General features: G+C 42.9%; 1 protein-coding gene across 5 annotated transcripts in view; it reads right to left on the reverse strand.

The window, feature by feature from the left end:
• CACNA2D3 (calcium voltage-gated channel auxiliary subunit alpha2delta 3) overlaps positions 1-26,362 on the reverse strand; it is a 784,865-nt gene that overhangs the window by 47,564 nt on the left and 710,939 nt on the right. For all 5 annotated transcript variants that reach the window (XM_060307837.1, XM_060307836.1, XM_060307834.1 and 2 more), the window contains 5 exons: positions 24,589-24,659; positions 12,239-12,314; positions 9,549-9,601; positions 7,551-7,606; positions 200-311 (listed from right to left, as the gene is read on the reverse strand). In XM_060307837.1, coding sequence (XP_060163820.1) covers positions 200-311; positions 7,551-7,606; positions 9,549-9,601; positions 12,239-12,314; positions 24,589-24,659 — 368 coding nt within the window. The remainder of the gene's footprint in view (positions 1-199; positions 312-7,550; positions 7,607-9,548; positions 9,602-12,238; positions 12,315-24,588; positions 24,660-26,362) is intronic.

The following is a 26,362-nucleotide window of genomic DNA, read 5'->3' on the forward strand; positions in this document are numbered from 1 at the left end:
CATACATTTGAATGTTTCCCAAACTCTAAATGATCTCTCTAGCAAAGCCAAGTGATGTTTCTTCCAAGCTGATGGAAATACTTCCTCACACAAGAGGGCAGCCATGTTTCCGGCTCTCAACGTAATCCTACTCATGCCAGCCACAATGGCCTGTCTGGAAAAGTTCTCTACTGAGCAGAAAGGGGCAGGGGGTGCTTACTTGGAGCAGTCTTCACAAGCAATGTTCCCTGAGGTTTCCTTGATGGTGCGCTCAGAGACGAACGCTGGATATTCAGTATCACAAGGCTCCAGGGTCTGTTTCAATTTCTGGGCTATAGGAATAAGAAAAAAAAAATGATAAAGAATACAAGGCACAGGCTCTGTTGTGACTGGCAGCCCACAGTAACTCAGAACGCAGTTCCGCTCCTGCCGCTCTGTGATTTTTCTAGGCACAGCATAATGCATTATTTTCTAATTAGTCAAGTGATTTCATCTGCCAAGCAACTCTATAAGCTATAATTCCTCAAGCAGTTCTGCTGGCGTGATCAACTATCATTTATGCATCACAAGAATTCTACTTTCTGGGACAACATCAGTCACTCGGTCTCTGACTTCATACTTACTTGAACTTAGCAATGACAACAACACACACACACACACGTATATACATCTGAATAAATGTATAAAATACAAGTTACACCGTATTATTTAGGGTCATGATACAATTACATAGTTTTATTACAGAAACAAAATTGAAATATGGAATAGTAAAATACATAATGTCTTTGAAACACAGCCATGAACCTAATCCTACTATTATGAAGTTCCTTGTCCAGTAAGATAGTACTAAATAACCCTGGCACGTGGATGAGTACACAGTAGGTACTTGGTAAGGGCTTGGTGGTGGATTAATTAGTTTAAACAAGTTATGTCCAGTGGGCAAATTTCAAAACCTAAGTCTCAATTTTTTAAAATTTGTAAATTGGGATAATATAGTTCTTTTAATAGAGGATGATGTGAGATTTCAATGAAATAATATATGTTGAGTACTTAGTGCAGTACTTGGAACATAGTGAGTGCTAATGTCAATTAATAATAATAATAAAAATAATAGCAACAACTACAACAAAAAGAAAGCTAGCATTCTAATGAAGCCATTAGGGATGATGATAATGATGACAGATACTATAGCATAGTGGTTAAGTCAGAGCAGTTTGGAGTACAAATTCCTGCTTCACTGCTTTTAGCTAATCCTCAGTATTCTCATCTGTAAAATGGAGATGCTAGTAGTACAGGTACTCTTCAAAGGAGATCTATTCATGAACATTTTCCCGGTAGAACGCTTGCTTATAGGTTTCCAATACCTAAACTTTGTATAAAGTTTTTGGCTGATGTTTATATAGAAATATAAATACATATTTGTAACAAAGTCTCCAGTTACATTCCAAATGCAACTGGTTTGGATGTCAGAACTACCAGTAGATGTTTTGTAGAATGACCATCTGGGAGGCTGCCGGCACTAAGTGAGACATCAGAGGGTTACCGAATGCAAAACAACTGTTTGGTAACAACCAGATAATTGTTGGGTGATCAGGAAGCCACGTTTTAAGCATTTGCATCCTAACGTGATGCTTTAATATACAAGCCTTTTTACTGAGCTTTAATTATTTTGAGGAAATTGGTTGGGGTTGAAGAATAACACCTGTAATTTTTCTTTTTTAAAACGAATGGAAGTAGACTCAGTCAGCTTTTTATGCATAATGTGATTTTCAGGAACTGGTCACTGACATTAAGGGGAGATTCCCATGCTAACTCATAGGGTTGTTCTGAGGAATAAAGAGACTAATGCATGTACACTCTTAACAGAGTGACACACACGCATATTTTCACACACGTGTGCCCCGTCTCCCCAGCAGCCTTCATGTTACCATCTACATGCCAGGAGTTGGGCTAATTGTGTAGTACTGACAGCTAAGAGCACAAATTCTGGGTGTTGTGAATTCTGCCACTGATGTATGACATCAGGTGCCACACTGTAGTGTTCTCATCTGCAAAATGGGAACCAACTCCACATGGTCGTTTGAAGATCAAATGAATTCATCCACTAAAAGTGGCTGGTACATTGCTAGGGCTACTTAAGTGTTTGTGCCTACTGCCAGGACCACTTCTACTGTGAAGGTTACTTCATTGAATCCTCAGACTGTCAGCCTTTTTGAGCCACTGCTGTTTGGTTAGAATGGCAAGCAGATGGCTGCCTCCCTGATCCTGACTCCACCGAGGGTACCACGCGGGTAGTCGTCATGCCCGCAAAGGGCCAGGTCCCGAACACTGTCTATCCCCTGAGCCTTCAGTGCTAACTCATAGCAAGTGTCATTACGTGCTTGCTGAGTAAATGAATAATTCTCTTGAATGGTGTTTTTCAGGCAAGTAACACAGACAAAGGAAATGGGAGACTCTCGGTCCCTAATGGCAAATTGCCTGCCTTGGGTGGAAGGCAAGGGGATTTCAGGAGGCTGAGGTCCAACAGTCACAACACAGAGGCGCTGGGTGGGAACATCATTCTCTTCCCATTTCTTTGTCAGTGTCCTCAATTTTTGTCAGGAAGATGTCTTTGTTTGATGGAGTTTCTTCCATCTTTCATTCATTTGCTTTTTTCTCCTTTACCCTAGGGAGGCCAAACATGAAGCTCAGAGGACCTGACTACAATATGATAACATAGTTTATTTTCAGGGTTCTTATTTTTACAATTGATTTCTCTATATGGCAAACAATACTGACTTTTAATTTGGGAAGCTTCCCTTTAATATTTAAGGTACCTAACTTTCAAAAAGTCAGTCAGTTGAAATGAAATAAAGGTTAAGTAAACAAAAGCACAGATTATTAAGTGGATACGGCACAGCATGCAGATGGCATATAATAACCCAATGATGGTCATGGATACATTTATTAAGAAATTTATATGCCAGATGTTGTTCTGCTTTACATGTATTTATTTATTTAACAGTACAACATGACAAAATTTTAAAAAATTCAAACTGTGAGGTAAGAACGATTGTTATCTCTGTTTTGGAGATTAGTGAATGGAGGAGAGGATGAAGTGAATTGTCCAAATTCATCCAGTGCGTATGTGGCAGAGCCAAAATTTGAACTTGAGCCGTCTGGCTCCAGCACATTTATATATATTTAACTGCTTTATGAAGTTTGGCCAATGAGAGAAAGGAAGAAAGGTCTTTGGGGAAGGCTGAGATAGGCAGCACACGTGATTTAAATAACCCTGATAATTGCACCATCTCTAATTCTAATTGTCTGGGCCCAGTTACAATGGAATGAGTCCAGCGCTCTCAATGGAGAGACTCATTTGGCTCTGATCTTTTCTAGAGATGAAATTCTTATTCCTCTGACAACTGTAGGGCACCCGTACTAATGTGGTGATGAGCCATTGAATCTATTTGCAGTATGACTATAGATTGGCTGGAAGTTGCTTGGTACTTTTGGGAAACACACAAATTATCATATAAAACCATGGCCACATTTAATCTAAATAACATGGTTTATTATGAAGACCTTTCTTTGTCTGGAGTGCTATGGAAAACACCACATATATTTGCTAGTCATTACTGTTTATCTATGGAATTTCAAACCAATAACTAAGGCTGCCAGTCATCTGATGGGTACTGTTTTAACTCTCAGGCATTTAAAACTCATTATCTTACAAAGGTGTAGGTACACAAGCATCATGGAGCTCAGATAGACTGATTCCTTATTTTCTCAGAAGGGAAAACTGAAATTCAGAAAGCAGACATAGCCTGCCTTGAGTCCCAAAGAAAGTGACTCATCACGATCATTACCTAAAGAGCAAAACAACCACCACCACCTTTGCAGCCAATACTCACTAAGCGCTTACTACATGCCAAACACCGTGCTAGACCCTTTGATGGATGGAATCTTCACCATCACACAGTGAGCAAGGCCCTGCTGCTATCCTGTTTTACTGACGAAGAGACTAAAACTCAGAGAAATGAAGTTAACTGCTTGCCCACAGTCACACCACTATGTAATGGAGCCCAAATGCACATCCACATGGTCACGTCCCGGAGCCTGGGCTCTTGGCCATCACCCTGTCTGCCTCCCACCCCAGCTATACTGGACGTCTCAGGATGAAGCCGCCAGAACCTATCACTCACTCACAATGAAGCACCCAATGGAGCATCCACACAATTGGATTTCTTTAATTTTCCCTTAGCAACAAATGTCCCTGATGAGAATAACTGACTTGGGTTCACAGTAATTATGTGCAGACAATCAGGAATGAATAGAGTTGCCATTTGAAAAGCCTTCCTCTTCTTTTGTCTCTGTGAATGCACCCCCATTCATAACCGGGGCCAGCAAGCTCCGTCCTCTTTGTGCAGCTTCGCCAAAATGATACCTTTGTGATAATCAAGCAGAAATGGCCTTCCACAGTCCCCTTCATTAAGGAAATGAAGCAGATAAACAGTGTAATTATGGATTCCATTTTTAGTTAAACAAAGATGTATGTCTCAGCTCAGGGTCTTTATCCAGTGAGGGAAGGGTAAATTTAGAATGAAGAAACCTCTCAAAGCAATATTGTTATGGTGCTTGGAATTTTCCCTGCTTACACTGGGTCTGAGATTCACGTTTACCTCTAACAAAGATCCAGATGATTGCAGCTCTGTGGGCGAGTGCATTCACCAACTGAACCAGTTTCTTCATCTATAAAATAGAAAAAGTCATAGCCATGCCCAGCAGAGGGCTGCAGGTCTGAATGAGACAATCCACGTGCGGCAGCTTGCTCAACTTGGGACTCACAGAAAGCCAGGTGCGTCTCTCGCCGTCCTCCAGCGGAGGTGGCTGGCCTTGGTTTGGGGTTGAGTCCATTTCCTATTAGCTGCCTGACTTACGTGCCTCCGAGAGGCTTAGTGACACATTCCAGCAGTCCCCACCTCTCAGGTATGTTGAAGGGATCTGAAGAGAACCTAGTTCCAGCTCTCTGGGAAGGAAAAAGCACTATATATTGGCACACAACTTGCAGATGATGTAACTATCTGACAAGGTCTTTGTGCAGTCTGTCGATGGAGTGAGAGGATTTGGAATTACCTACTAAGGGTTGTTTAAAAAGCTTCCTAAGACAGAAAACAGAGACCTGAAGCATCACATCATTCGTCTTAGCTAAGGTGGAGGGGGAAGAAGGGAGAAGGGATGTGAAATTTCAGAATGGGAACTTTCACAAGTTTCTGTAACTGTCATGAGTGCCAAGACCGTATCCCCCTTCCTAATTCATCTCTCCTGCCCTACACCAGGGTTTCTCAAGAGTGGCACTATTGACACTTTGAGTCAGATAATTCTTTGTTGTGAGGGGCTGTCCTGTGTGTTGTAAGATGTTTAGCAGCATCTCTGACCTCTAACCACTGGATGCCAATAGCTCTCTCCCATCCCCAGTTGTGACAACCAAAAATGTCTCCAGACACTGCAGTGACCCCTGGGAGGCAAAATCACCCCCAGGTTGAAAACCACTGGTCTAAGTGGAGATCACAGGGAGGGGCACTTAAAAGAAACTCTACAACTAATTGTCCATGTCAAGGACCAGAGCAAGAGTGAGGGCAGATGCCTGTGGCAGCAGGGAAGGGAAGCAGGCCAAGGTGAGAATGGAGGAAGCAGCAATGGAGGTTGGCGTGAAGAGGGCGCACATGATCACCACCAAAACCCCTCAGCCAGGGTGTGCAGGCATGCGGATATGAAGAGAAATGAGAGGAATGCCAGAAAGTGAACCACTGAAGACCACCAGGCTGCTGCCCCAGCACTGAGCACACTCCTCAGAGAGAGCCAGACGTCTTAGCCAAAAGAGACACCACCACCCAAAACTGGAGCCCCGCTCACCACGCTGGAGACTCGCTCTGTGCCCCATCTTGCACGTGGGCTTTGCATGCACAGTTTAATCCACTGCTCACAACTACATCACGACTATTGTTATCTCTGTGGACAAGCAAGGAAACCAAAGCCCAGAGAGACCAAGCGACTTGTCCAACCGCACAGCTAGCAAGTGGCAGAGGAAGGCTGCCTGACTCCAAGGTCGCGGCACTTCATCTCTAGGTGAAACAGAGCTCAAAGCCTGACTGGCAAGGAGTGGTGATGTGTCCCCAGGCACTGGTGCTGCAGAGAGCAGCCATCTAACCAACTGGCCATCCATTCTCTTGGCCTCTATTGATCACCTTTCTTCCTTTTCTCTCACTTAATCTCATGTACCTTTTTTTCACCCCTAATAGTAAAATTGTGGACATGCTAGCCAAAGAAAAACGATTAGAAAAAGATAACAAGCACCCATTACGTAAGTTCCTTCTCGTCTTTCTTTTTCAAATCATGTACAATTTTAAACAAAAGCAGGTTCATGTTACAGGTAAAATTTTCTTTGGGGTGCATGAAAGTTTCCCTATTTCCTATTCTGGTTCCTGCCTAGTGACTTCCCATTGGCCTGACTGCTGATCTGATTTAACTCTACATCCTCCTTCTCCCAAACCATTGGGGGGTTTTGGGGGGTGTATACAACTTTGCATATTGTTTTTCTTGCTATATTACTAAATTTCATAGGTATTTCCTATGCCTTTCTGTGAATGGGCTGTCATTTCTTTGTGGTAACCGTAAGTTTGTTTCCTGTGTCTGTGAGTCTTTTTCTGTTTTGTATATAGATTCATTTGTATTATTTTTAGACTCCACATATAAGTGATATCGTATAGTATTTGTCTTTCTCTGTCTGACTTACTTTACTAAGTATAATGTTATCTAGTTCCACCCATACTTCTGCAAATGGCAATATTTCATTTTTTTACAGACAACATCATCATCACCGTTATCATGAATTAATTACAGCTACCATTTTTGAGGGCTTACTATATTCCAGTCCTATGCTCAGCATATATCATGATTTATCTTACCATTAAATGTACACATACACACAAATGATAAGAGATAAATATTTTTTATTATTTTCTCTACTTTGCCTACTGTGGGGAAACTGAGGCTTGAGGCGATCAGCTAACTTGACAAAGGCCAACCTCAGAGCCAGAATTCAAATCCATACTAATCTAACTCCACAACTCAGGCCTCTAATATTTTCTACTAATTACTGCTCAAATCATTGATAGTTTTGAGCAGGGAAAGTAATATGATCAGATTTATATTTTATGAAGGTAATGGTAAAAAGGTAATGGTTATCCATTCATTCAGCCTGAGAAAGGCAATGTGTCTATGACCCTTAGATTTCAGCACTGCCCACTAGCTTTTGAAGAATTCTCTTGTGCAGTGTATGACCTCAAAGCCTTAGTTAAGGAAACAGGTCAAAGTGTACATTCAACATGGGCTGAATGAAGCCTGTGGAATTTTTGTTAGATTGAACAGCGCTGCCCTTAGCACAAAGGATGCCTTTTGCTGACAGAAAGGAGAAATCATCACTTCTTTGTCCTGGGTAGTTTTACATGAGCACATCCCTGGTGAAAAGTAGCCAGTGAACCCCGGGTTCATCACTCTGAGCAAGGAAAGAGAAGCCAGTTGCTGCTTACCTTTAGCTGTCATATCTGAGTGCCACCAACTGCAGAGGTTAAATTCCACCAGGAACCTAAACAGGAAATGAAAAAGCCCAATGTTACTTGGTCACCCACACCCTGAATTGAAGTGACATTCTGTGTTATTCAGCATCACTCACCTCATTTGAAAGAATAACATCATCATCTGGAGATATCAAGGTGTTTGGTTCAGTTACCACTGAATTTTCACTAGGTTTTGTCTTACTTGTGAAAGACTATTTTATCACCAATGCCAGCCAAACCCTGAAATCAGGTTCACCTAGACTCAGGGACTCTTTTGAGAAATATCTGCTTTATAGGCAGAAATTGTTTTCTTTTTATAGTCTGAGTCCATAGTAAAAAGTCAACATTCAAAGGGCTTCCCCCTGGGCTTCCCTGGTGGCGCGGTGGTTGAGAGTCCGCCTGCCGATGCAGGGGACGCGGGTTCGTGCCCTGGTCCGGGAAGATCCCACATGCCGTGGAGCGGCTGGGCCCGTGAGCCATGGCCGCTGGGCCTGCGTGTCCGGAGCCTGTGCTCCACAACGGGAGAGGCCACAACAGTGAGAGGCCCGCGTATCGCAAAAACAAACAAACAAAAAACCAAAAGGCTTCCCCTGCCTTGGTTCAGAAATACAAATGGAATATTCTCTACTTAGACTATGATCTACAGTACAAAGGATGTTTTCAAAATTTACACTGTAACACAAATGTATTCAGTTGTGTGTGTGTGTGTATGTATGTAGGGCAGGGTGGTGGGGACAGAGAGAACAAGCTCCATTTTATGAAATTATATCATGAAGCAACTCCACAAAAATCATAATTTCTCAACTGCTAGTAAAGAATGCAAAAGTAATATAAATCATCCTCTAAATAAATGGAAATAGATCAAAATTCAGTCATTTCCTTCTCAGGCTCATGGCTGCTATCCTCTAGCAGCTCACAATCAAAATCTCACTATTACCTGTATTTTCTGATTCTTATGTACATTTAGAAGTTACTCCCCACTTGAAGTTATAACTTTGTTAACATAGGTTACATTGAAGCAATAAGGAAGACAATGTCTGTTCATCAGATAGCAAGAAATCTGCCTTAAACTCATAGAACTGGAACATTAATGGGGAAAATAAGAATAAGAGAGTTTGGTGCAGCTTGAATGATCTGGTTTCCATGCTGGTCCATGGAATTCCTCCTTTCTGTGTGACACAGTGTTTCTGTAATGTGTCCAATATCTCATCTGGAAGTCAAGTCTTTCATCTTTGTGCCATTTCAAGTCTGACCTAAGTCACAGATGCATCCAGCAGGACTGTAATTTGACAGGGTAAACAATTAAATCACACCTGAGAAAGCCCCTGACCCATGAGTGCACAGGCCCCCATGCCTGCACATGCCAAGACATCCAAAGGAGCACAGTGGACAGCCTGGCAATTTGCTCTTCTGACCACAGCCCACCCAGGCTGCATTAAGAACAGCCAGACATCTATGTTACATTTAACAGTAACCACAATAAATAAATGTGGTTTGTGTATTGCAAGCTGTTAGTCTGCTAAATGGTGATATAAGGGCATGAGCAGTGACCATGAACAACTTAATAAAAGATAATTTTTGGGACTCAACATTCAATATTTCGAGATGTTCAATCAGGTTATCGCAGAGTATTATGAATGTAATGGTTATTGGAAGCAGAGTCTCCCAATTCACTTTTTTTTTTTTTTTTTTTGCGGTACGCAAGCCTCTCACTGTTGTGGCCTCTCCCGTTGCGGAGAACAGGCTCCAGAAACGCAGGCTCAGCGGCCATGGTTCATGGGCCCAGTCTCTCCACGGCATGTGGGATCTTCCCGGACTGGGGCATGAACCCGCGTCCTCTGCATCGGCAGGCGGACTCTCAACCACTGCACCACCAGGGAAGCCCCCCAATTCACTTTTTAACACAGAAAAGCAGTAATACTTTTTTATAAGCAATAATACTTTTTTAAACATGCAGCAAATTGTACTTACAAGACAAGTTCTGTCATTATCCATTTTATTGCAGCAAGGAAGGCATTATAAGGCTGAAGAGAAGAATTCAGTTCATTAAAAACAATGTATCACACACAAAATTTGTAGTTTAACCTAAGGCTTTACAAAAAGACAATGTTATTTTTCTAGAGAGATTGTTATCATGTCAAAAAACAGTGAAGCTCTAGCTTAAAGAAGAAAATGGTTGGATACTGTATCCCAAAACTAACATTTTAAAACTTTGAACTCCCCTGTAGTGAGATGTGATTTACAAGTAAAATAAACATGATCTAATACAGGGGTTATCTCTGGGAGGAAAAAGGAAGTTCACCAAATGATGCTTAAACCTTTACTCTCTGGGGGCTAATATTTCACAGCCTAATGCTGAGAGGTTGGAATCATATAACTAATTTCAAATGGTAATTCACAGGGCTGCCTCTTGGAAAGGTGATTCCCTGTTCTCCATCACTGTATGTCATTCATTGAAATAAGCAAAAATTGCACATGCTTGATTTTAATGCCGCCCATGAATTATGTAGGATTTAAGCTGCGTTTTCTCACACTTACATATTCAGACTTGAAAAAAATGATAACCATATAAATATGTGACTTTATCCTTGCAGAAAATCCCCTTCACTCTATAAAAGAAGGCATTGACGGGCTAATCTTTATTTCAGAATATTTTAATTAAAAAAAGCAGTGGGATTGTTTACTCTGTGATATTTCCTATGTGGATAATTCAATTTCCTGAATTCTGGAAAATACCAAGTCTCCCCCTCAGTCGGTTCTTTGTACCTAGGTATGCTAGATATGTGAGCGGTGGGTGGATCTGAGAGACAGGTAATGACGTTGGCAAAGCCCGAGCCCCAAGTTGCAGGTCCAGACAAATCTCAGAACCTTCTGTGGTTGTCTTTAGGTAGCAGGGAATTGAAATGCCCAATCCTGGTTTCTGACGTGACAGCTGCTTAATCCTACCTCCTAAGCATTTTGATGATAAGGACTAGAGCTAGGAATGGGAGGATTATCCAGTTTCAAATAAAACAAGGACAAATTTATTTACCCCTGACCATTCTTAAAACTTGCCTATTCAAGCCAGTAAGCAAATGTACAGAACACAACAATCCGCTGGGGTTACTCCCAGCCCACCCAGATTTCAGGCTAAATCTCTTGCTCCGATTGAGTGTGTCCTCATCATTCCCTGAATCACAGGGCTTTCAGGGTCAGATAAGGATGTGAACTTTTAACTATTTCCTAAAACCAAATGCAGCCACGCAATCCTGTGGTTCTGCCATTATACTCCTTATGGCTTGAAAAATAACCATCTTTCTTTCAAAAGGACCAAGGGAGGTCAGACCATAGGACAGTTTTGTGTCTTTGTACCTGCCAGGATGGGTAGTGACATTTCAGTAGTCCTCCATAGTGTGAGAGGAGAGAATGAATAAAGGGATTAAGGAAGGAAGAGAGGGAGGCACAGGGGCAGCTCACCCTGAGGCCCGGGGTGGGGCCAGGGCGGGGGTGGGGGGGTGGAGGGGGGCTTGGCTGCGGCAGTGGGAGGAGGATACTCAAGCATTCCCTGCCAGATGCTGGCTCAATGCAGGGTAAACAAAGGGATTATGTAAATACAGGATTAAAAAATTTAATGCACATTAGCATTCAGAAGGGTAAAGCCATTGAGCTCTTAAGCCTAATGATAAAAACATATCTTGGGAACATTTTAAGTATGGAAATACTCATGCTAAGGCTAGGGAAGCTGGGTTTGGAAGTATGTGTTGATTCTCACTAAAAAGTGGTATTTTTCAAATCGTCCCATTTTTAGTTCCTAGTTGCCTCTCAGAAATGTCCCAGCTCAGAATCATTCCTTGCTCCCTTAGTGTAGGAGAACCGTGTTAAATATTTGGTTTTTAAATAATCCCCTTGCAAGATCTTACATCTGTAAATGAGAAGGTGTATATTTATATTTTAAAACCAAAACGGCTCTTAAATTTTGTGCTTCAAACCAAATTTTAGGTTGATTTTTTGGAATTTACAAAATGATAACATGTAAGGGTTATATTTATACCCATATGTCAGACTATGTTGAAGTATCTGTATCTGTTTTTTCTGTGTTTTCAAGTTATTGGTGACCAAATTTATATTGCTTGCACATTGTAAATTATATTTTTAAACTGGGGGTAAATTGTCACAGTTAATTTCTGGTGATCTGAAAGCCAGTTTCTAATGATACAAAGCTATGTTGATTGATCCTCAACTGTGACATCATGGATGGAATCAGCTCCAGGGAAAATGATGTTAAAAGCAGCAGCGTGATTAGAGCAGAGAATCTCTGATCAAAATGTGAATTTGGGCATAGGCTAACAGCTCTATTACAAACTAAAAGGAAGGTTTCTGTTGAACCAAACCAAATTCTCTTTTATTTGAGAATGAGGGAATTGACAAAACTTCTCCCCTTTTCTATCCAACAAAAGGATGGGGGGTTGCTGCATTAATCCATCAAATACTTTAGACCTGTTTATCATACACACAATCACTGGATTTGGGTTTAAACAGAAGTGATCTTCTTGACTTGACACATTTAAATATTCATGGTTTTGAAACAGATAAACTTGATGACTCCAAAGAAACAGATATGCTCACATGCAGGGACAGACAAAAACATGCAGTTGTTTTCTGAGTGACTGCACTGTACTTACATCCAGTAGACCATGGGCACCATCGCTGCTCTCCTTGTTGGCCCTGCACATGGCTTGATAGTCATAAAGGGTAATTCTATAGAAGAGAATGGAAAAGAGCTTCACTAAATGGGAAAACACGAGAACCAAATGATGCTGTGGACCAACCAGCAAGGTGAACAGTCACTCACACCACCAGCCAGTGCAGCAGTGACAAGCACAAGTCAAGGCAGGCCTAACAAGGGTGACAAGCAAGGGACACAGCAAAGTCCAGGACTGGAGACACAGTCATGTCACACTTGGAACTTAAAGAATAAAGGGAATAAAGGTACCGTTGGGATGGAGGGTTGGGAGAAGAAACCCCCCAACTTGACCAAACAGTCGTTTTGGTTTGAACAACGATGACTTGCATGGACCAGGATACTCCAGAGAAAGATGCTCTTTTAAACTGAATTCTGGGCCCCTGATGAAATCCACATGGACCATGTCTGCAAGGTCAAGGAGAGCTGGGAAGGGCCACTTTGAGTTAAGAAATGGCAGGATCCTCTGTCTCTTTTAAGCACGAGGAAATAGGCTTGGACCAAGATAAAGCCAGCACCTTTGACAATTTGTTGGAAACCAGCTGGCTCATTGGTTGTTAACCCCCTTCCATTACCACCACCACCAGTGAATATATGTATACTCACTACTAAGTATGCTTTCGAAAACAGTGCAGTTTATGAAACAGGAAAATGGACGTCTTTTTCTCCCTCGGTGATAAAAATACAGCTCTCCTCCCAGTTATGATCTTTACTCACTTGCAAAGATGTTTTACTTTATAATTTTTACAGATATTTTACTTTCCTATTAACACCTTTACAAAGTAAAAAGAATGGCAATTTCCAGCAGCAGGTTAAGAGCTTTTAGATGGAGCGAACACTTTATCCCAAAGGAGACGGGCATTTCGTCCCTCCCCCAAGCTCCTCTTCCCACTATTCCTGGCCCCCCAAAGGAGAGACACTTAAAGTCCAGCCTGAGCTATGTTAACAGCTGCCAGATGACATGTTAATACTGTAATACATGAACTTCTCAATGACTGGAAGGAATTCTCCCTACAGGAATACCTTTCTGAAATAATACAGTGCGTAATGTGAAGCATACTTAACACTGTGCTGGAAATGTACACTAGAATAGAAGTTCCATGCTGCAGGACTGGGGTTGGATCTGTTTCACACCTAGCATAGCACCCAGCATGGAGAAGGTGTTCCAATTTAAAAGGTTGAATGCATGAATGATTGCCTGATTGCATGAATCTTGAAGAGTCGATGACACAGCTGAGACTGAAGAGGTCAACTGCAAAATGTGAGGTGAAGGCTTTCCCCTCTAGACAATAAATTAGAGATACCACACACACGGATTAAACCAAAGAGCATCTATGGGCACCAGGTAGAAAACTGGCCACTTGACCAAATTGAGATGGAAACCAGCTCCTGACCAGCACCACACAGGCATTATAGGCAGCAAAGCCCAAGAGGGTACCAGTGTCACACAATCTCCTGGAAAGTCCCCCAAAGCCCCTTCCTCTTCAGGACATTTCTAGTCTTGCTGACTGTCCTCTGGCTTTTTTCCTCCCAGCAGATGCAAGCAGAACCAGTGTATACTGAGAGATAAATGAAGCCTATGAACCAGCCAAGTGTCTGGCTCAGGGAACTCCCTGAACAAACTTCTCACAGAAATGCTCATCATTGACGCAGCCCTGACACGAACTCAGCCACAAAATCAACTGCAGGCTAGGATGGACAAGTCTAATTGGCCCCTGACTGGCCTACCACGTCACAGTCTGCATCCTCAACAGCAGATTTCGGCAGGTGCCCCGGAAGGGCTTTCTAGGATTTGGCAAGAATTATTATTAGCTTTATCCTTTTCCTACTGCCCAACTCTATCTCTGCGGCTGGAATTTGGGTCAGGGCTGGTGAGAGGCAGCATGGGTTGAGTGGGACTTGAGTGTGTTTGGGGTCTTGTAGACATGGATGCACTGTGGCCTTGGCTTAAAAGGTTCGTTCTGCCATTTATAATAGCAGGTTGCTTCTGAGGCTTTATTTTTTCATTTATAAAGTGACTTCCAGAGATGTTCTCAGATTTAACTAATCAGTCATGTGAAAGTATACTGAAATATACTATGCAATGTGTTAGCCTTGTTATGACAGAAGGCCTAATTTTGTTATTTGCTAGATTTTTGACTCTTAAAGCTACACTATTCCCAAAGGCCCAAGTGACTGGTAGTGTGACTTAATGATTAGCAAGCTAGCTTTGAAGTCAGTGACCTGAGCTCAAATCCTAACTCACCCACTTATTACAATTCTTTTTAAGTTTCTTTGTGCCTCAGTTTCCTCACCTGTAAAATAGTGAGAATAATGGCTGCCTTATAGGGTGGTCGTGAGGATTAAATGAGATTATACACATGTACTGCCTTTAGCACAGTGCCTAGTACAGAGGAAGCATTCAACAGAAGGCAGGGCTGCAGCTGCTGTTATAACTTATTAGACTGGTTTTCACTGCCATTATTAATTAATGCGGGTGGTGTTAAATGCATTGGGAATTGACTCAGGCTTTACCCAGCTGGCTGGAGGATGGGTAGGCCTCCTGGTTTTCTTAGCTCATTGGCATATATGATGCAATGTAAAATTCACACTTCTTACTGAAGTAACAGACACCTTCAGAAGTCATGCTGGGGTTATCAGCAGATGATGTGGCAACTTCTGTCCATGAGCTTCATAGCTGAGGACAGGGAAACAACAGCTAATGTCTACTGAAGTCTATTTAGCAACTGTGAGCAAGGTACTCTTCTAAGCATGTTCCTACAGGAGAGATTCTAATCATCCCCATTTCACACAGGGGCAAACCAAGTCTCGGCTAGCCTAAAGATGTGCCCAAGTTCACACACTTAACAAGTGGCAGAGCCAGAATTAGATGGGGGTCATGCTGAATCCACCTCACTCTGCCTTCTGCTCAGTAGCAGGTTCTAGGAAATGCTTAGAATTCAGCCCTGTGCCCCAACCCAGAGTCTTATTGGAATGTCACAGGGAATGCTACCCAAGATAGGGTCTCATAATCAATATCCAGAATCAACTTCCAACCCAAGCTGAGGTGCTTTGACGGGGTCACCAGACCAGGCTGGACTAGCTGGCCAGGCTAGTGAGAGCCCCTTGTCATGGTAACCACCATGACAAACAGATGGCTGGAAGCTCAGGATTCTCCTGGGATCATTTTTAAAGGCTCCAGTTTACTTGTTGGGTCCAAACTCAATTGCTCTAGGGCAGCTTCCAGGCCAGGGTTCCTGCCTTTCATTTCACAAATAAGCTTTCCTGATCTGATTGCCACTGAGGAGGTTACAAAACAAACCTTCTCTCTCTTCTCCATGCTTAGGCAGCTTTAACTAGATGTTGCAGAAAGAGAGACTTCCAGATTGTTGCCCTTTTTGAAGTGATTTTGTTACTGTTTTAAATAACTCCATTTTGTGGCTACCTGTATCCTGTTCGGCTGATTATAGTTAAAGAACATGATAATTGCCTGCTTTCTTTCGGGTCTAAAATAAGCCCCGAGCGTCTTGTGCCCAGCCCAAGATTGCTGCTGCACTGCTGCACTCAGCAGCAGGAGTTTATTCTTATTACAGATAACATGCCTTAATCCCCATGACATCACCACCAGGCCACGGCAACCGCGGGCTGCTGGGGAGACCTTATCATTAACATCTCTGTGCTCCCCAGATGGGTCTCTTTGAAACTTTGACAGAAGGCAGATACAGTCTCTGAAGAAGAAACCCAAAGCAATGCAAACCAAGCATGGGCAACCCTATGTATCCTGTACTAGGTAGAGTCTCGGGTGTCAGGCTCGTGACATTAGGAATTGCTTAAATCCATTTTGCTGATTCTTCTCTTTTCCAACTAGACAAAAATCACGACCAAGAAAAAGATTTCTTCTAAAAATTAGAAGGTTGAATTTCAAAGGCATGAGTTCAGCTAATTTAAGCTCATTAGTAACAGTGGGGACCAGCATTTATTAAACACCTACTTTGTGCCCATGAGGCCAGGTACATTACCTGCAATGACTCTAACTCACTTTGGCTAAAAATTTGCCTCAAAACCAGTCTTGAAACAGCTTAATGTTTGCAAATATGGCCCTAAAACAGGACAGGGAGGCATCTGACATAGAGACCCGCTGAGGGACATATTTAAGCAATTTTGAATCAAAAAGTATGAGAAGCAAAGGTGACTCACTAGGGTAGCATGTAAAAATATGTATCCTTTGTTGAGCTATAAAATGTGTTCTCTGGGGCAGTTTTCAGCTTGCAAGTGTCAGGGCATGGAGCAAGAACACAGGAAATTCTAAACAAAGGGATTGTCACCATGGGAAGTTTACTCATTCATACATCTTAGACAGCCAGGAGAATGGAAAGCTCAGTCTGTTCCACCTGAACACTAATAGTAGATCCAGAAGGAGCTCTCCCGTCTCTCCTTTTTGCCTTGGTGGCCAATCTCTTCTTACAGAGATTGTACTGTTCTTTATGATCAACACAGAACATCTAACACAGCAGAGGAGGTGAGTTGAAGGTGCCTTTGAACGCTCTGATGGAAAATCGCTAAAATAAATGTAGTTAATGAGCACCCATCATTAGAAGAGAATAAGTGCCATAAGGCTGCACCAGCTGGAAGCCCAGCACCTAGGGTATTGGGGCCACTCAGGGTCCAGTGCAGAACCCTGAGAGGGGAGCCTCACTCATTCTATAGATTAAGCAGAGGGTCTATCAGCCCCAAATGCTTTTCATCAACAGGTGCTGAGAGTATAAAAAGAAACAAAGTCACAGATACTGACCACATCAACATCTCACCCAGGTAATAAAAGCAGTAACAATAAGAAATAATCGATTACTTTCTGCCAGTCAAGTATTATCTCTGATGTCAAGGGCATGGAGAGGAAACTAAGGCTCAGGAGGTGAAGTTACTGTGGCTCTCCCAGCCAAATTTGCTTCAATCCTGGGGCACAGGATAACATGCACAGGTGCCTAGTAGGTGCACCTAGCCAGTGGCTTGTCTGCCCATTCAACTACGCCTTCCATGAATATTAGCTTTCCGTGTTAAACTGAAGGGGAAAATGCAATTATGATTAATCCCACGTAGAAAAGGCTAAATTTCTTTTGCTTCTTTGTTTGAGTAAGATATAGAAGGAAACAGCTAAATTCTGCTTAGGGAATGAGTGAATGCAAAACCCACTTGAGGCAGGAAACTTGGGTGCTAGAGGAGCATCCTTGGGCTCTGCCAAATGCCTGGCGCCATGTGTACATTTCACAACAACTGCACCACGGTAATGCCTGAGTTGCGCTTAGCACAGTGTGGGGCACACAACTGAGGCTCAGGATGTTAGAACCTCGGGATGTTGGTGTTGCCAGTGTCATTACGATTAGTCAAACCCAACAGGTGTTATCGAGTGCTCCTGCTGTCATTGCCTGGGGTCAGACATCACTGACAGATGCATTAGATGGTGGCTATGACCATTTGTGTTCAGGACTGCACGGGCATGTGGGGTGTGGAGAAAACTAGGAGTTAGGAATATAGCCTCATCTCTGGAAGGGTTTCAGAGTGGATGTCACAGGAAGCAGGGTTCAATAGTTAGAGGACTTGGGTGGTCTGAAGCAAACTGGGGCACGATGGATGTGGCAGAGGCTATCATAGTCTCCCGACAGCCATTCTCCTCTCTCAATGAGCAGAACACCGACTTTTTGATATGCACATTTCCCAGGTTCTTTTGTAGGTAGGTGAGGCCATGTGATTAAGCAGCAGTATTATATGGAAGCAAAAGTATTGTACGGGAGTAAGTACTTAAATAAAGAAAGAAATTTTAAAAAGGAATTTTACTTGGCCTTTTGGACCTCCTAGAATCCTCCTGCCAGCCTAGTTTGCAGAACTAATGGCTGCAGCTCAGCAGCTATCTTGGATCATGAGGTAATCTTGACTTTAAAAGCCAACTTAGAAGGAGGTAAAGAAAAAAAAAGATGTGGTCATGTGTCCATGATGACAACATGAGGCCCCCAAATTAGTATTTTCAGACTTCCTTCACATAAAAGAGAAAAAGACTCCTATGTTCTTTCACACTTTGCTATTTTGGAATTTCCTATTATTTCTAGTAGAACCAACTACTAACCAATACATTGGACTTCAAGTTTGAAAGACTTTTACTTTCTCTCAAAGCAAAACAAGCATGAATATGAACAAATATCCCTGCAGAGAATACTTAGTCTTCTCCAGCTATGGGAAAAGATGAGTGGTGACCAGGAAAACATGGTCTAGAATCTAGAATCCAAGAGACACGAGTTCAAATTCCATCTCCCCACACACTACTGTGGGTGAATTTGAACAAGTTACTAAAACACTTGAAGCCTCCACTTCCAGTTCCTCTTCTGTCAAATGGCAATAATGATAGTAGGTATTTCATGGATTTGCCATGAGGATAGGTAATGCATGCAAACTGCTTGGAATAATGCCTTGCCTGTACAGTTGACCCTTGAACAATGTAGGGGTTAGGGAGCTGACCCTCGTGCAGTCGAAAATCCGAGTACAATTTGCCCTCTGTAAACACAGTTTCTTCATATCCACGGTTCCGTATCCACAGATTCAACCAACCACAGACTGTGTAGCACTTCAGTATTTACGATTTTAAAAATCCGTGTATAAGTGGACTCCCACAGTTCAAACCTGTGTTGTTCAAGGGTCAACTGCAATTATTCAATAATGAGACTGCAATAATTCAATAAATGAGACCTGCTGCTATTATGATGTAGATGACGGTGGCTATTGTTATTGTTGTGATTGGGGATCCTCAAGCAGCAGCTTTAGGGTTTTAAAGAGCAGTCCATTGGAATCCCCATGTTTCTGCATTCCAGAAAGTTTGGCCCAGAAACACACTTGTACAAGCCAATCCGTCTTCTTGTTCCCTTCAATGCCACCTCTGACAAAGCATACTTCAGTGGACACAGCCAGGTCAACAGGAAGCCAAGAAGCCATTACATTCCTTACATGAGTTGTTGAGTATTAGACATCGGTGGAGCAGTCGGTATTAGAGCAGCCATCCAAACATAACAGACTTCTCCTCTAACACTCTCTGGATTCCAAGGCCAGGGCATTCGCTGAAATGTAACGCAATCACCAAAGACAGGGAAAGCTCCAGTCACCCGCCATGGAGCCAGTGCAGTTCCATCATATGGAGACAGGGGTAGAAATGGTCCAAGTCTTGAATCCTACCTGACGAGACACCTTTTTAGAAAGGCAATTTAGAAGGAGCCGCCACAGGGAATTCTACACAAGTTGACTATGTTAATGAACGTGTAGGGGGTGAGGTGAGGAGGACGTTCACCAGGCCCCGCAGGGAAAATATGAATGGCCTTGGAGGGGTGAAAGCTCAGGCATGCTGCGCCACGCACATAAAACAAACAAAACAGAACAAAATGGAAGAGACACAACCAAGAGGGATAGGAATTCTCAGTAGCTCCCAAAGCAAAAACAAATTATTAGCAAGCAGTTCGTTTCTCTGCAAGTCAAGGGCCAGGTGTGCCCCATGGGTCTTTCCTTCCTCGAGCTTACTTAAATACACAAAGAACAAGGGAAGACCCTTTGGCAGAAACCACAAGGATATTTGGTAAAAGCATGCATTATTCCACTTAACCCTCACTGCAGGTACGAAAATCACTCTTTCAATTTCATCTTGCTGCAGAGAAAACTGAAATTATGGAGTTAAAGTTGCCAAAAGTCAGGCAAGTTTGAAGTTGGGCAGCACCTAGACTGGCACCTGGTGCGTTTAACTTAGTATTTCTTGACCCTGACTGCACGTGAGAATCACATGGATGCTTTTAAAAAGCATTAAAAAAAAAAAAAAAAAAAGCATAAATGCCTGGGCTCCGTCCCCAGACAAATCTAATATGAATCTCTTGGGGAACAGCTGGAGCATGGGTGTGTTTTAAGAGCTCTCCAGGGGTGCTAGCTGAGTCCAAGCCCACAGGCCCACGCCCAACACTATGACTGCTGTGCAGTAACTACCTTTTGGGGGTCATTAGTGATTTAAAAAAGAAGAGAAGAAAATTAAAAAAAAAAAAAGATTTCAGACATTTGGAGCTCTTATCCAAGAGCTAATCTTACCTCCTATTTGTAGTAGCTTTGCAATTTGCAAAGCATTTTCACTTCTCTTATTTCAGGTGATTCTCACAAAATCCCATCTCACCAAAATTCCTATTTTGGTGGCAAAGAAACTGAGGCCCAGAGAAACTGAGGAATCTGTCCACGGCCACACAGTGGCCATTCTGAGGCTCAACCTGAAGTCTTCATATTTCAAGTCCAGTATATCAAAGAGGCCTTATCAGGAATCTTGGACTCTGCTATGACCAGCTATATATTTTTTTTTCTCACTTTTCCCTGGATATTTGACATTGAGTTCCATCACTGGGGGCAAGAAGGAGTGGTGAAATAAATGAATTACTGTATAATAAAAAATATTTTGAAACTAGATTTTCTCTTAGTATTGTGAGAAGGGCAAAGTCACTGCCAAGGCCAGCAAGGAGAGCCATGGACTGTGGCTTTTGAGAAATATGAACACAAGGCTCTTACTGGACACGAACTTGAGTTAAAAGAGAAAAGCAGCTAAAATGAAAAGCCCTAAATGAGTCAGGGCCACTTAGGGAGTCCATTTACTTTCCATGGTAAGAATAAAAAGGCATTTCAAGTCCTCTGTTTGAAACACAAAAAGCTGACCTGGAATATGGTATCTTATGAGAAAATATCTTATGGTATCTTATGAGAAAATATGTGAAGCCTGGGGACATGGCTTTGGTTTAAGAATTTATCAACTTCAGTTAAAAGAAATCTGGGTGATCTTATCACTCGGCTGGCCTCCATCCTGAAAGTTCTGTTTGCCCACATAAGTCACTGCTGGGCCAACATCCTCCTTGGCTATCCTTCACTTTGTCTCAAACAAAACTGAAGGAAGTTCCATGCACTACTCAATGTTACTGTACACAGAACCAGGTAAAGGGGAGAGGCTAGAAAATTCTCCCTGTGCTTAGACTGCAGGATGTTTGAATCCAGTTCCGTTACACAGAGACAATTTCTTAACCTTTCCAAGCCCCATTATTTCCATCTATCAAATAGGTATATATATACCCAGATCCAGCTTCATGGGCACGTGGCCTGTGTAACTGGACAGAACCCTGCACTTAGAAGGGCTGCGTGCTTTGTTTAATGCTCTGCTGTTGCCATCTTGAAACTCTCAACAATTTTTGAGCAAGGGGCACCACGTTTTCATTTTGCACTGGTCCTGTTTATAACTGTCTCACAAGTTGTTGGAAAGGACTGCAAGAAGTAAGATCTGCAGTTGCAACCTAGGTCTGGTATGTGGTAGGTGCTCTGGGAAGGTAGCCACTGCTACCTTCATTATTTTCACATTGCTGAGGCTATTGGTATGTTATTTGGCCCTGGGCACTATGTCATCTGTAAGTTGGATGGACAGAGTCAAGTCAGAGACTCAGCCTAAGTGACCAAGAGTGACCACTTCACCTCTTAGATGGTTTGCACATGCTGCTGAAGAACTTTCTCAAAGCTCCCTCAAGTTGGTAATTTGTTCACACAAATCAGTTCACACAAATTCCCCTCCTCCCACATGGCACTGTAGATGCACAAGTGGATGTTCTTTCCCTCTGATGGCACCTAAGTAGAATGGCCATCGGGTCACCAGGTAAGTGGCCAAACAATCAAGGAAAGAGTCCATGCCAAGTAGGCAAGCATCGCTTTGCTTTAGAGAGAGAGGCAGTGACTATGGTCCACTGGAGAGAGAGATAAATGGGAGGTTGACAAAGGGAGATGCTGTTCTTTACTTTGAGCTCTGTCTTTCTGAAGAAGATGGTTTGTAGGGCTCTTGTGTATGAAAGGCGTTTCTTTAGAAATGGGTGTAAGCAGACCAAATTAAGAAACTTTGTGCCAGGTTGCACTGTCCAATATGCTGAGATGAGATGTCTGCTACGTGAATGGATCCTGAGCTTTACCAGGGCTCAGCCATGCCACCAAAGCAACTTAACCTCCATGTATCCTGTGTTTGGGGGTGGGGTACAGTTTAACATGGTGCCTGACATCTGTCCCAGGGCACTGTTACTTTTGGCTACATCCTTTCAGTGCTTCTGAAATACAGATCTGCTCTGAATAAAAGGACTGTCAACCTTATTTTCTGAGTAAACATGCTGGCAAGGGCTTGAACGTCTGAGTTCCAGGAGGACCTCAGTACCCCAACACTGGATGGAGACCCCATCACCAGGTGTCATGGGAAGCCCATTGCGATATGTGTGAATGTAAAATTTAAAAAAAAGCATCACCTGGTGCCAAGTAAAAAGCTAAGTCAAAGATCCACAACAACAAAAATCATAGCAGCAGCTAGCAATTACTGAGCCCTTAATATATGCCAGGCACCGTGTCAGAACGTTATGCTTATTATTATCTCATTAACTCTGACAGCAACCTTTGCAAGTAATTATTATCATCACCTTCATTTTCCACGTAAGGAAACCAAAGCGTGGGGAGGTAACATGACTTATTCTAAGTCATGCAGCTAGTAAATGTCAGAGCCTGGATTTGAACCCAATCCATCTGACTCCAAAACCCAAACTCTCATTGCTGTCCTGGCCTCATGAGGGGGCCTTTCAAAGAAGCCTAGGGGGTTTGTCAAGTAATTCCCAAATGACAGCAGTTGCTGTTAAAATTTAGTAGAGAGTCCCAGCACTCCTCTTTTCTCAAATATGCTAGCTACTCTTGTGAAAGTTCTAAGTTCATGTCAACTATATTTCACCCACATTAAGGAGAAGTCTAGGAATTTAAAATTCTGCTACAACCTTTTTCTTTCTCCCACCAAACTGTTTGAAAGGAATATCTAAGAGGGAAGAGAAAAAAAAAAAAAAGTCATTTTGTTAAAAAAGTTGAAAAATATGCTTTCAAATGAGAAACATGTGTGTGCTTATTCTTCCTCTTTTGTCTCTCCCTACCCCCACCAAGTTGAAAACAAGCTAACACAATACAAATGTACATATCCACATAAAGATACAAGAAACCAGTGGTGCCCTGGATGGCAGACAGTCCAGCAGAGCAACCCGAGCCCAGCTCCAAGTCCAGTTTTCAAGCTTATGTACAATGACTCCTGGCAAAAGAAGGGAAAAAATGTACTTGAATTTTAAAGAGGGAATCGAGCAGGGGTGAACACTCAGGCAGGCTGGAGAGCAAGTGTGTCAGAGATTGCAGAAGTGCTGGAGTCATGCCATTTAAAAATATCATTTCTTGTTTCCTTGTTTCTGGCACAAACAAGCTACGGAATCTCAAAAATTGGGTCATCATTTTTGAATTCCCTGCTTTCAGCACAGCACTCAGTTGGTCTTATTGAGTAGCTTAAAAGTCTGATTTCCTGAGCTAACACTTCCTGGCCATTCAGCTGCGGGGGGGGGGGAGGTAATAAATTGGGGGGACTGTCTTTCCCACTGGCAACCAATGTGCAATAGTTCTCACAGGTGAGCCTAGGTCCATCCTTGCATTTCCTGATATCATATATTTAACAGCATCATATATGTCCAGGAAAGCACCACTAATAGACCACCATTCTCCCTGGGAGGCCAAGGGAAGGGAGACAGGTTGACTCCTGGGGGGACAAAACTGGCCTCCTGATCTCGCAGGGTGATGATTTTTCTCATTGGCTTTGATGTTCCCAAAAGCGTGGCTGGCTTGCGCACAGGGAACGCGGGGCTGTGAGGAAATCATCCTATACGAGCTTCACTTAGGGTCAACAAGAGCCCTCACAACTCAATGGAGTGGTCCCTACCACCAATTTTAGCAATTCTAGCAACAGATTTAAACTTACCTCCATCTGGGAGCAGGTTTTGTGAACTTTTACATGATTTTCTAAAATTATATCGAGGCTTTAAACATCACTTCCCATCTCTGAGTTCCAGATTTCTAGCAAGCTGCCCCAGTTTGTCAGTGTGAGACAAGACACCCTCCTCCTCCTTTTGACCAGGTGAAAATGCTTCCTACTTCTCTGCAATCACTTGTTTCAGACCAACATAATCACCTCCCAGTACAGGCTCTGACTTCAGGACCAGACTCTAATAAATGCTACGCTAAGGGAACAGGGAATGCATTGTGAGCTGAGTTTCTGAGACTCTTAACACTCATGCAAAAGGCATCAAATTTCAGAAGATCTTCTGGAGCATGAACACAGTCATGGGGTTAAGTCTGGGCTTGCTTTATTTGACCTTGGTTTGTTTTATTTTATTTAGGCAAACTTTCTCGGGGGACGCAAGGAACCATAAAATCCCTTACCTTTTAAAGGAGCCCATTGTTAACAATTTGTTCATCACAGCTCCCTCCACCTCACCAAAAAAGTCTCCAGTCTGCAGGGAAGAAAAGAAGACCCATGAGGAAGTGTAGATAAATAATGTGCCCAAACACCAGAGGAGAAATAAAAACGGACACACTCTGTGTCCTGGAGCTGACAGGGGCAAAGAGCAGGTTTTCAGGACTACTGTTACATAACAGCAGAAAAGGTCTTAATAGTCATGAGAAGTTATGGGATTACAGAGCAAACTAATAAGCAGATGTGAATATTCCAAATACATGGCAGGGGCGAGGAGGCAGGGTAAGGGTGACATTGCATAACACGTGCTGAGTGTTGTAATTAAAACACACATGCACACGTGTGCACACACATGCATACAAGCACACACGCATGCACCATTACTCTTGGATGGAGGGAGTAGGCATTAATCTGCTCTCAATCCCTTGTGATTAAAACACTACTTCATACAGACAGAAACAGGCTGTGAAAGGGCTTCCTAAGCAGTAATAAAAAGAATTGTTTATAATTCCTAAATGACCTGTTTAGGGATATGTAGCAGTCTTCTTCATCGGCTCTATAAATTTCCTACAGCAGAGAATATGTCCTTTCTCTAAATTACTTTCTGAGGAACACCCTCATTTTGTCCATAGGCAGTTAATATGTTGACCAAGAATGAAGCTGTCCAGCCCTGCGAAAAGAAGGCTTGGCCAGTCAGACTTCCAATGGCCAACCCCAGCTCTGGGGCTGTCTTCAGGGCACTGGAGGCCTACCAGTCCTTCCCCAGCGCCAGGCTGATGCTCCTGCAAGTCCAGTTCTTGGTGCTGGCCGAGATTTGCCAACTCTGAATGGCGGAATGAAGGATTAACATCCTCGGGCATCCCTCCAGATTCCTGGAGCCACTATCATCAGTGTCCCAAGGGGGAGGGTGTATCCAATACAGCAGAACAGAGCTTGGAGCAACAGCCTTCCTCTGCCAACACCCTGGAAGGGGCCAGTGTAGATCAGTAGAGAACCCCCATCTGTACTGTGGGTGCTCTGAGGATTTATAGCTTATGTGGATGTGGGTGGACGGCATTACACTCAGAGCCCAAATTATATAAATTCCATAGGCTTTGTATGATATTAACTAAATCCTGATTCCATTACAATGCAGTGACCTCAACAAGGCTCCTAGGAGTTTTCAGGCAGAAAGGCACATACAGACTTCGCCAAAAAGTCAGAAGAGAGAGGAGGAAAGAAGGAAATGACATTTTCACTGACTGAAGGTCAAGCATTGCCTTTTTCACTCCAGGGACACTTGAACATTTGGCAAACTCTGTGGGTATGTGCTGCCGCTGGGAGCAAGAAGGACATTTGCATTTCTTGTGTGTAAATATGCCAGTATCAATGGAAATGGTTGTAAGATGAAGAAGAATTAGCCTAATTGGAGTACAGGAAACCAGACATCAAACAAGCTGAGGCAGGGCAGGCCCATAGGCTCCCTGGGCTATTCTATCCAGAAATGAAGCATGGATCAGGACCCACATGTAGTGGCCATGGCTTGGGAAAGGGTCACTATTTCAGTGGTTTACTTTGTTGGTTGGTCCAAGAATCACCACTGGAAGACATCATCATGTCCTTCCTCCCCCAGAATCAGGTTCCCACCCTCAGCCCTCCATGATTACGGCAGGATGACAGAGCTTCTCCTCACAGGGGACTGATTTGGTTTCTCACTCCTTCCAGACACACGGGCATATTACTATAGGCCTATGGCCAGTC

This window comes from Globicephala melas, chromosome 11 (genome assembly GCF_963455315.2).
Source record: "Globicephala melas chromosome 11, mGloMel1.2, whole genome shotgun sequence".
In the NCBI taxonomy this organism is placed as follows: Eukaryota; Metazoa; Chordata; class Mammalia; order Artiodactyla; family Delphinidae; genus Globicephala; species Globicephala melas.